General features: G+C 40.0%; 2 protein-coding genes and 1 non-coding gene across 3 annotated transcripts in view; 2 read left to right on the forward strand and 1 right to left on the reverse strand.

Moving 5' to 3' along the window:
• Positions 1-3,653, forward strand: part of LOC137975361 (uncharacterized) — an 18,419-nt gene extending 14,766 nt beyond the window's left edge. The window contains exons 11-18 of the mRNA XM_068822459.1: positions 48-108; positions 344-425; positions 710-756; positions 838-912; positions 1,856-1,946; positions 2,196-2,271; positions 2,503-2,620; positions 3,560-3,653. Coding sequence (XP_068678560.1) covers positions 48-108; positions 344-425; positions 710-756; positions 838-912; positions 1,856-1,946; positions 2,196-2,271; positions 2,503-2,620; positions 3,560-3,653 — 644 coding nt within the window. The remainder of the gene's footprint in view (positions 1-47; positions 109-343; positions 426-709; positions 757-837; positions 913-1,855; positions 1,947-2,195; positions 2,272-2,502; positions 2,621-3,559) is intronic.
• A 3,458-nt stretch (positions 3,654-7,111) lies between these two features.
• Positions 7,112-7,193, forward strand: Trnas-aga (transfer RNA serine (anticodon AGA)). The gene has a single exon. It is a non-coding gene; the product is annotated as a tRNA-Ser (tRNA).
• A 1,198-nt stretch (positions 7,194-8,391) lies between these two features.
• LOC137975359 (sphingomyelin phosphodiesterase 4-like) overlaps positions 8,392-11,586 on the reverse strand; it is a 64,360-nt gene continuing 61,165 nt past the window's right edge. Inside the window, exons 15-18 of the mRNA XM_068822454.1 lie at positions 11,265-11,483; positions 10,868-11,032; positions 9,953-10,081; positions 8,392-8,773 (exon numbers count right to left, since the gene is read on the reverse strand). Coding sequence (XP_068678555.1) covers positions 8,447-8,773; positions 9,953-10,081; positions 10,868-11,032; positions 11,265-11,483 — 840 coding nt within the window. The 3' untranslated portion in view covers positions 8,392-8,446. The remainder of the gene's footprint in view (positions 8,774-9,952; positions 10,082-10,867; positions 11,033-11,264; positions 11,484-11,586) is intronic.

The raw sequence follows: 11,586 nt of genomic DNA on the forward strand, positions 1-11,586 counted from the left end.
CATTTTCTCCAGTTGCTGATTTATGTTGATTTATGCCTTCATTTCAGGTCCTTTGTCTCTTGTAGTATACGTTTTTGTGGAAGACTACGATAATATCGACTTGAAAAGGCAAGACGACAGTTTGTTATATCCATCTGGTCTGGCTAGAAGGCCTCTTCCATTGAGCGCCACGTGCGCGACCCTTTTTTCCGTCAGCATCTGTTCAACTTGTTAAGTTTCCAGTGTAGCACCAGATAGCATCTATAGTTAGTTAAAGTAACTGTCCTCGAATCCGAAACGCTCTTGATTTGCTATCTTGATAAAGAATTAAGGAGATACATTTCTAAGATGTCTATGTTTTTAGGAAGCAGATTCAGCTGGGATTACCCCCACACATATTCACAAAGTTTTCTACGCTGTCTGTTATCGTAATATATGGAAATGAGGTAAGTGACATGGGCTGAATGTGCCTCGTACATAATTAGCTTGGCCAAGAGAATATGAGACTTGGACTTGTGACTTCTTACCAAGTGTTCTTCTGCATGGTAACGTACTTTTGTGTTTCGAAGCAAATTCTTTGCACGTTGATCTTTGCATGCTCCTTTCTATCAGAATACCAAAGAGCTGGACGTCAATGTTTTAAGATAATGACTTCTGCAGTCGCTTTTACTCGGCTTCTCTTTATACATGTACATCTTTCAAGTTGATCATTCTATTTTATTTTTCACAGATAGGTCCGCAATACCCAATTAACCGCCTTCGGAACATCGCTATCAGGTGTGTTTTTGCAACCATAAATAAAGACATGTAAACTCCGTGTTTGCAATTCATTCTGTTACCTTTTTTTCTGTCTCTCAGAAATGCTAAAACTCAATTTACATTCTTGGTGGATGTAGATTTTGTTCCTTCACCCAACCTGGATATCATTGCAAGGTGAGACGTTGTTGTCAAGAGTCGAAATTAATTATGCAATTGCGATCACTACACTTACTGACTGGCTTAAGATCTCCTAGCTTGCGAACTCAGACGTATTTTCTGCGGTCGTTTCTCTCCCCCGAAGCTATTTTTCGAGGGTGAGAAACGACCGCCGGAAATAGGTATGCGTTCGCAGGCTAAAGCTCTCCCCATTTAAAGCAATAAGGGGCAGAATTTTAACCAATCGCAAAATGCACATGCGCATTTTGCAGCACGTATAGCTGACACGTGAGCATGATTTACTGAGTTCTTGGGACAAGCAAAAAAGAGTAGGGATTATGGTGAAAGGACAAATCGTGGCCCCCGCCCGCCCCCCCGCCCCCCCCCCGCCTTCCCGATAAGAGCCTACAGGCAGGCTATAATAGCTTTGAACAAGTTACTCGTACTTATTCGAAGTATGATTACCTAATCGCGTTGTTCGCAGGAACACTGAAATACAAAAACTTAGTTTTATCAACGGAGTTGATAACGTAAATTGGCCACCGTACAGAGATTCTAAAAGCTGACGTTTCGAGCGTTAGCCCTTCGTCAGAGCGAATCGAGGAATTATGGGTTACGTGTAGTTTTTATAGTCGAGTAGGAGCTACGCTATTGGTGGTAACATGGCAACGTGAAAAATAGGAATGTATTAGTTAAGTGAAAAGCGTTCGTTAATACCGTGAGGATTAAGGGTGCCGATTTGGAAGATGAGTTTTTGTTCCAGATTCTTGCGGCTTTCCGTGGAACCTAGATGTAGGGAAAGGCCGCAGATAGCCATGTGTTTTTTGAAGTGGTTAGGGAGATTAAAATGACGAGCGACTGGCTTAGAAATAGCCGCATTTAGTGTCAATACGCGCACTTTTACCCCAAAACACTTTAGTTATCTGACTAACTGATTCCTCTGGATTCTTCTTACTTTCAGGAATCATATTCTTTATTACAATGGAACAATAAACAGTAAACACGACAAGATATCCTTTGTTGTGCCAGCATTCGATGGTGCACGACAATTGGTTTGTCCACACTGATGTAATTTTTTCCAAGTACTTAGCTGATCTCTCATGAACCGAAGTGCGTCTTTACAATTATACACAATATTTAACCTAATATTTACGCGTCCATTTCCGAACAAAATAACACAATAATGTCATTTAATAATGTTGAATCTCGAGTAGGTCGCGACTTTATTTTCGAATAGGATCTAGGCTTTTTTGATAAACAATTTGTTATTAAAATGTGTCATTCTTTTGACTTTATTTTAGTTTATCAATGATCTTCCAGAAACTAAGGATGATTTAGTAAGAATGGTAAAAACCAAGAAGACTCTGTCGCCATTTAGTATCCTTTCTATCACTTTGCTCACGCATTTCAATGCCCTGTTGTGTAAGGTCATGTCTACCTTTTCTTCTTGATGTGTTTGGCCATTGGCCATTTTGATGTACTCATGTGACACAACAGCTATGTGACATCACCGATGCATTCCTTAAATAGTCCATTTTCTTTGTTAACACAACCCCGCATAAAAAATAAGTTTTCCAATTTTTGATTCACCTCCTTGACGTGCCATAGGACAAATAGAATCGCCACTATCGCACAGCTCTACCAACTACAGCAAATGGTACCACACCAGTGAGCCCTATGACGTCACCACTTACCAGGATAAATACGAGCCTTACGTGATTCTAAGGTGTGATTATAAATAACCCATTTATTTTGTCAATTTGTTATTACAAAATCACTTTTTGAAAGAAAAAGAAGAAACGTCGTTCCCTCCATGGCAAGTTTACTTTAGGAAACAACAAACGAACTTTCAACGAAATTTATCTCCGATTTTTAAGAATGTGATTGGATGATGATAACAGTGACAATATTCATTGATATCAAAGCATCGCCGCAATATTGATGACAATTATCAGCACCAACATGGAAAGGAAAGGAACTTTATTTTACTGTCTAGTCGTTCTAGCGCTGGAGCGCTAATTCGGGACACAGTAAACTGAAATTAACAATTAACACAAATCAAGCCAAATGTTGGTTTTTGAGGAGAGGGGAAACCGGGGTATCCGGAGAAAACCTCTCGGCGCAGAATAGAGAACAAACTTAACCCACATATGACGCCGAGTCCCGGAATCGAACCCGGGCCACATTGGTGGGAGGCGAGGGCTCTCACCACCGTATCCTTGCACCCCGACCTTAGTGACCTTAGTCGGGTCGCACACTTGGAGCCCCCACATCTTTCGTCAGGGAACCAATAAATGGTATCGGATGTCATCTTCGTTCCCTACGTTCGTGGGGGTTTCCCAGAGCACAAGCTCCGCTGCAGGTAAATCAGTTGTAACTAAAACAGAAAACAGCGACCAGTCAGACCAAGTCTTCGCCAGGCAAGTTTGTTCGAATAGTACCTCACAGAACTTCATTCAGTACAAATCAGTGCCAACTCATTCTAATAATGATGATAAAGGAGATGATGATAATTCAAGGTTAAAAAACCTATAGTGCTGAAAGAACCTGAGGATGATTAGACGAAGCTCAAGAAGCTCTGCCTTTACGACTATCCGAGACAAAGTTTTAATACATTTATTTTCAATAACTTTATAAGAAGATTAAATTGATTCGCTTATTGCAGACGGACTCCTCACTTGCCTTTGTATGACGAGAGGTTTACTGGTTATGGAATGAACAAGATTTCTCATGTTATAGAACTCGCACTACTAAGGTAACTACAAAACGATAGAGATTTCGAGAGATTGTTCTTGTAAAATCATTCATTTGCGAGCACTGTAAATCGCGTTTTTCAATGACTCTAAAGAGATAAGCAACGTTAAGTCTCTAAACCATAATGCGCAGTAATATCCTCTATATATACTAACCGAGCGCGAGGTCCGTACAAAAACAAAACGACAAACGGCCAATATTCCCCAGTAGGGTCCCGAGCAAGTAAGGATAGTAAGTTGTTTATTAGTTTATTATATGGCATTGTTTGTTCGCTTCCATCAGCGAACTTTGAACGGTAACCTTTTACCTTTAATACTAAATTCCGCTTGCTGTAATTGTACTGTTGTGATAAAAACAAATTAAATTCCGCTTTTTTTTTTAAAACGTTTTGTGTTTTGTTCAACTTGAATTTCCCGGGAGACAGAAATAATACGGAAACGAACCGTTTCCATGGTAATGGTCCGTACTGTAAAATCCCAACTGAAAACCAGCCAATCAGACTGCTCCCTTTAGCCTGCCATGCTTGAGACCTTTTTGCAGATACGGCGGCCATTTTGATTTCTATTGTTTCAAATAGCTATTATGGGATGCCCAGGGGGCAAATACATATTAAATATTTGCCCCCTGGGCATCCCATAATGTCTTTCGAAACAATAGAAATCAAAATGGCCGCCGTATCTGCAAAAAGGTCTCACACTGACCTGCACAACAATTGCATTTTTTAGGTACAAATTCATCGTTTTACCTGATGTTTGGATTATTCATCATTATCACAGACTCTCGCCTCTTTCATTCGCTCAGATGACGGTGAGTCTTGTCAATTGTCTATTCTTGTCTTGCTCTGAAATTTGCTTACACAAAGACTGGGGTGAGCTGCTAAGAGAAGAGGATAAATGTGAAGGCGTAGACAACAAATTGAACCCAAGGCGATATCGTTCCAGCTCTCAACGACTTATTTTCATTTTTCGAAACTAAATTTTGAACAGACATCAAATGTTCTCATGACAAATTCGACTACCGCCAAGTGAAAGGACTATTGTTATGGAAACATTTGATTGACGTCCACCCAAAATTTAGTTTCGAAATATGAAAAAAGTGGTTCAGTGAGGGGTGCGCGTGGCTGATAACCGCTGTAACTAGAGTATGCCTTATGGGGTCAGTACCGCTACCATTATTTTCTGATTTTGACGCTGGGCAAATGCAATTAACAGGAAGAGGAAATTCTACCCTTGAACTCGAGGGCATTTATTTGCTGGTTATATATGTGGTGATTTTCTTACCATTTACAAGCGGTTTCGTATCTTACTCTCGCCATGATTCACTACTTGCACTATCCCATAACACACTTGCCCTCTTTCCCCCCCCCCCCCCCAAATTTTTTTTTTTACCATAATCATTGTTTGCAATTTCTCCTGGGACGTGAAGATGTCCCAACAATGCCTATGTAAAATTTTTCGGGGAGGGGGGGGGGGGGGGGGTGATACACACTCAAGTGAACAAGTGAAGAAAAGTTGGGCCCCAGGGATCCCCACGCCGCTATGTCACCTCATTACTCTGCTGCGATACTAGCGTGGTAGCCTTGATGGTGTAGTGGCTTAGCATGCCTGACTAGTATTTAGGGAGACGTGGGTTCGATTCCCGCTCAGGGCAATGACCAATTTTTCGGATGGGTGTGTCGAAAGGTAAAATGCACGGTTTGTGTTTGTGTCTGTAAGGTAGTCTATACCTTTCATTTGCCTCGAAATTTCTCACTGTGATAATTCGAAAATGGTCTATTGGCTTATACTATATGCCGTATTCTACAGTACAGCCTCCTGTTTGAAATTTTGATGCGACATTTTCTAGCAAGCTTTTCAGGTTGTTTATGTAAAATAAACTTGTGAGACTTTTTGAATCTTGCAAGCAACTATTTCAAAAAGACAATACAATTTATTCGTTTTTCGGATGTTGCCGCTTGGCAGTTGAAGGTTCCCCTCGACATTCCCGCGTGCCTGATTACCGTAGAGATATAATAGATGTCTTATAAACCTCGTTTTATAGTTCCGTACTGAAAGTTACGGAACTCGCTTTTTCCCTTCATGGCCCGCGAGCTTACAGTCCCCAGTTGTTCAAATGATGGATAGCGCTATCCCCAGGCCGCCTGATAAATCACTATCCATTGCCATAAATCTTGCGCTCTCCAATGGATAGTGATTTATCTAGTGGATAGCATTATCCACCTTTTGAACAACTGGGGACTGACCTCGAATTCGGTTACGCTGGTAAGAGGTATGTGTTTTTTAGGGTAAATTCCCATTCCAAATTCCAGAGTCCCGTTCATTCTAAACTCTGGTTTTCACTCGTTTTGTAAACGGCGAGGACGGCAAATTATTTGATTTCCTCCATTGACTCTGAATTTCAGAATACAGGGCCACTTATTTCTTTGTTATTGAATAACAACAGTGCCTGAACACATGACATTTTTTTTTCAATGGTGACCAGGTAGACAGAAACAACCGCTGCGTTGGAGACCATATTGTGGTGTGCTTTTTCGAAAACCTCCGACTGTTTAGAGGGGTGGTAACCTGAATTCTGTAGTTGCTCCAAAACCACACTGCAGATCAAAGGTGTTACTTTCGCCCACTAAAAATGTTCGTGCCATTCTTTTACACTATGCATGAAGGACTATCTAGTTCTCGCGATAGCCCGACGCGATACCCACCCCTGACAGGGAAGGGGGGGTGGGGGGTAGAGGTACACTTGGGCTTTTAGTGCATTAGTGCTATTTAACAATTAGACCCGTAGCCCGCAAGGGCTACGGGTCAATAGCCCATGAGGCGAAGCCAAATTGCAGAAATATTTAAATGGAAATAAAACGAAAGAAAGCGTCACGCTTTTCGCTACTCCAATGGATTTCATACTATTACTAATAGTCCTCTAGTAGCGTAGCCAATCAAATTGCAGGATTTGCATTAGTCCACTAGTTGGGTGATAACTAAGGTCTGTTATTTACTTTCAGTTAAAGGGGACCCTGTGAATTTTCGCATGGTACAAAAAACTTGTTTCATGCATACTGTAAATCTTCTTCTCCTATCCAGGATCCGGACGTCAGATTCAAAAACCGACTTCAGCGTTTCGAGTTTATCAGGGATTTGTATACCAAGTACAGGATTGGCCCGTGCAAGACGCTATTTAGGAGTGGAGGGAGAAAGTTTACTGCTGCACGATAAAATCGCTGCTTGCTCCTCTTTGAACCCAGGCTCTCTCTATTGCTCTCCACTTGAAAGATGGAGGAAGGTTGGGTGCAAGTGAAAAAAGGAAAATTCAACAAAACGCGCTTCATGTAATCTAATAACGGAATGTTTGTACGGAAACCCACAATATTGGATTAAGTCATTTTTTACAGACATCAAAACATCTTTTCACAGGCTCCTCCTTTCTTTTAGATTTAAATACAACAATTTCCCACATTTACCTCGATGTTGTAGTCGTGGCCGAGTGGTTAAGGCGATGGACTAGAAATCCATTGGGGTCTCCCCGCGTAGGTTCGAATCCTGCCGACTACGCACATTTTTTTCTTTTGCTTAATAAAAGGCTTTATGGAATTCCAGACAAGTTACTCAACAAAATTATTGACTCTTACACGCAGTTGATGGAAAACAAAGCCAGTACCGACTAGGGATGCAGAATCGAATGCGACAAAAAAAGCCACTTCTTCATTCTTACACTGACAACGATGCAAGATTCAATACAGCACTCAGATTTACTTGAGATTCTTGTGGTTAGCGCGCTAGAGGTGTGCTTTATAAGAGTGTTGCATGAGAAAGGAATCAGGTTTAACATTTACCCTCTCATGAACGAGGACTCAGTTTGTCGTGGTTGCCGGACTAGTAATAGGCAGTTATGTACCAGTCAAATTGAAGCTTCAACATTTTCCCCCCGGGCAACCCATGGGAATTTGAATTTTTGGAAAATTTTTGTTCAAATGCCCCCCACTCCGGGCCAAGAAGCTGTTCAAATGTCTCATCATAGGTCCATTTCAGGTGATCAAATGCCCCCACCCGGGAAATATACTGATTACTCTTTTAACTATGACTTTTCAGTAGCTGCTATTATGCTTCTGAAGCTGTGTAACTATGTAAACATGGTTTAATAGACAACACCAAGGAGAACCAGGGCCCTACATGGCACGAGGCACAAGGAGGAGAGGTAACAGGTATAAGTATCTCTTTCTGTAGGCCTTTGCTTTTCAACCAATTTGCCACGAAAGCAGAATGCATCTAAGTTTGTCTCCACCATGATTTATCAACCCAGGGTGGAAACGTAACATGAAATCGAGGCTAGCGATCATATTCGCCACCCCCTAGAGGTATGAGTGGTGATCAAATGCCCCACCCCAGGAAGACTAAGATGATCAAATTCCCTCCCCCGGGGCAGGAAAAGGAGTCAAATGCCTGGGGTATGCCTTGGAAGGGGGGGAGGGGGGGGGGGGGGGGACTGTTGAATCTTCAATTTGACTGGTAAAGTTATTTTCATGGATTTATGATATCAGAGTTAGAGTTAAGTATTCAAGATTTTGGAAGGCCAAAATCTTGAGTTTTACTTTACTTTTAATTCAGGATTTTGACTTCCAAAATCGTGAATTCAGGATCTTTGCTTTCCGAAATCTTGAATTCAGGATTCTGGAACTTAATTAACTCTAACTCAACAACATAACTCTATGACAATAACTCTAAGAATAGCTGTCCCCAGTTTGGTCTCTGATTATTGTTTCCTTTAGATTTAATTTTACTGGGCAAAAGTGGTATTACTTTGTAAGTCACCTCTTCTGAAAAGGTGTTCTTAAGTGAAAAATTAACATGACAAATAACAACAAAACCCAAAGCAAAACTACAAAAAGACCATGGAGCGATGTGACTTTACAAAAAAACCAAAAAATAAGCAAGTAAAACATAGTCCTGTAGGAGGAAAGGAATCTAAGACTGATCAGTGGCTGAACTTGCTTCTCTGGGGACTGGGGTGAAGAGCTTGATTGATGTCTTGATGGGGTAGGAAGAGTAGCAGACCTCAATGCTGGTGACAGAAAGGAGGCAACACCTCTAAATGGCCTTGAACTTGCATAAAACGTTTCCAAGGAATTACCAAACTGCAAGAAAAAAAAGGCTATCAGAAATGTTGTTTTGTATGTTCATGCTTTTAGAAGCTCTTCTCCTGCTGTAGTATACATTGTGAAAATAGTTTGGAAATGTGCTGAGAGAGCACAGTCCTCCATCAAACCATTCAGTGACCTCAAGGACTATCATTGTTTATAGGAGATCTTTATTAAAATTTTAACTCTCTGACTCCTGGGAGTGAGACTTAATATGGATTTTACTCTGTCTAACGCCAGACGATTTTACTAGTCAATGGGGTTAAAAGCAATTTTTCTCCTTTGTGAGCTAAGGCTTTAATGGCTCTCAACCATTCCTCTCTGTATTGGGATATATCTCAAACATTGTTTGAATGTTATTGGGTTGTCCCGCATTTCCCTTCACCTCAACTTACCTGGGTTCATCTCAAACACTAAGACACTAAAACCCCCAAAACTCGAAAAAAGTAACCCCAAATCCTCAATTTGGCTAACCCTAGGCCTATAGTTGTTTTTTTAGTTACCTTGAGCAAAGTTCAAGTCCTTCGTTAACTACAACTTGTTTCAAAGTGAAAGCTGGGTGATCCGCCATATTTAACTGAGTAACAATGTTGCATGTGTGGCTGGACATCTTCATTCTTCATTTCTCATCGTATGTGTACCGGTATATTGGCCCTGTGAAACTCTAGGCCTAAAAACCAACTTTAGGCCTAGGGGTAGCCAAATTGAGGGTTTTGGGTTACTTTTTTATCCTTCTAGGGGATTTTGGAATCTATTTACATATATTATATTGCACTGCATCATAATTATTTTTCTGTTGTTAGTTCCAACAAATTTATTTTTCTGTTGGTCTCTAAACAAGGGAGGGCAGAGCTTGTCAACTGGCTGCAACCTTATTGCTTCCAGCAAAAAGCTAAAAAACAATTTGAGCTTTTCAGTACTCATTGGGTAGCATGATTAATATTATATCAACAAAATTGACATCACATTTTACAACTTCACTTCCAACCAATGAAGCAGTAGAATTTCCGAGAAAACTCAAATCTGCTTCACATGACTGTACAGCTGCACTGAGGAATCACATGCAAAAAATAAAACTTTTAGACGCCAAAAATAAATAAATGATAATGGTCAGATTTCCTCAAATTTCTAGGATGAAATATCACTAAAGGGAAAGTATAAAATAAAATTAATAACCTTTTCATTGAGATAAGTAGACAACTTGTACAAAAGACGCACAAGAGTTGGGTTTTCAAAGCTTCGGATTGGCTGCAACTCAGGATCACCACTGTACTTTACCTCAAACTTGCGAAGACCATTCATCATCTAAAGTTAAAAGTTAATGGTATAAAATGACTTTCACTTAATTTACTTACTATACTCAGGGTAGGAATTTAAGAATATGCATGGTTTCCAAAGTTCCTGAGGCTGTTGTATTCCATTTTTAAAAAAATTCTGTCTGTAGGTGTGTTATAGCAATATGTTATTTTATAAATTCAAGTCAGGCATTCACATGTTCATCTATTACGTGTTAGTACAAGGGATTCAAAAGAAGAAATAAGATTGAGAGGAAATTTGTGTCAGACAGTACATTTTGCAAAAAAGACGAAGAAAACACCCTTCAGAAAGAGAATAAGAAAATTGTATCAATACAGTTTTATTTCTCCATTAAATACTGTTTCACATTATTGATAGAAAACATTTTGTCCCACATACACATATAATTTATTTCCTATCATAAAAATAAAAATAATTGTTATATAGCTGAAAATTTTCCCCCAACAGTATGCTCTCATTGGTTACTTCAAGGTCACATAGCCTCTGAGTGGACAACAGTGCAAAATCTATGACATCAGAGGGTAACAGCGCACTGATACCCGCGGATGTTGACCGACAACCACCATTGCTGTTGCCGTTGCACGTTTTTCTTTTTGTGCTATATAACAAATCACTTAATGACTGGTCCCAAGGGAAACAGTTAATTTTGTTTCCGTCAAATTTCAATGTTTCCCTCAGCTACTCCTTTGGGAAACATTGAGATTCTCGGGAAACAAAATGAACTGTTTCCCTTGGGACCAGTCATTAAGTGTTTATTACTGCATCCATACATACTTGATATCTCCCTAAAGCTGTTGGTACCACTCCTCCATCAGTCTCAACATGGTCTGGCAAGGAGCTTTGAGAGCCAGATGATGAGTGTCTGTTTCTTACACCAGGTGAGAAGTGTTCCCACTGAATCGTCTTGTTTAATGGACAACCATCAACAGAATCTGGTGACTAAATAGTGAAAACAATAGCAATATAGTACTTCGGTATTTTGTCTCATGAAACAAAAGAGGGTCTGAGTACCAATGTTTAGAGCACAACCAATGGGCTTATTCTATGAATTATTATTATCCTCTATACATAAAAATATTTTTTTCAATAAAACTGTCCAAGAACATCATTAAATTTTGTAAATTGTACTAAAGATGAAGTTGTAAACCATCAATAGCTCGCTTAAACAAACCTTAACAACACCCGACAGCAATTTACTGGTTTGCTCCAAGTAAGATGCAAGTTTTCCTTCCTCTGCATTCTTGTCAAATTCAGTACCCTGTGATGTGCTACTGTTAACAGCCTTCATAAAAACAGCCAAAAAACTTTCATTTTTCTCAGGGCATTGTGACTGGCTCTTGTTAGTGACCTCAGTCAGAGCAGACAACACTCTGGAATGAAGCTCACCCATCTACGCACAAAAAGATAACACAAGTTCAAAATTAATTTCAAGTTTACTTTCAACAATTAATGGGGACATTAGACATAGAGCAAAATCTATAAGTGGCAATATT

This window comes from Montipora foliosa, chromosome 11 (genome assembly GCF_036669935.1).
Source record: "Montipora foliosa isolate CH-2021 chromosome 11, ASM3666993v2, whole genome shotgun sequence".
Taxonomy (NCBI): Eukaryota; Metazoa; Cnidaria; class Anthozoa; order Scleractinia; family Acroporidae; genus Montipora; species Montipora foliosa.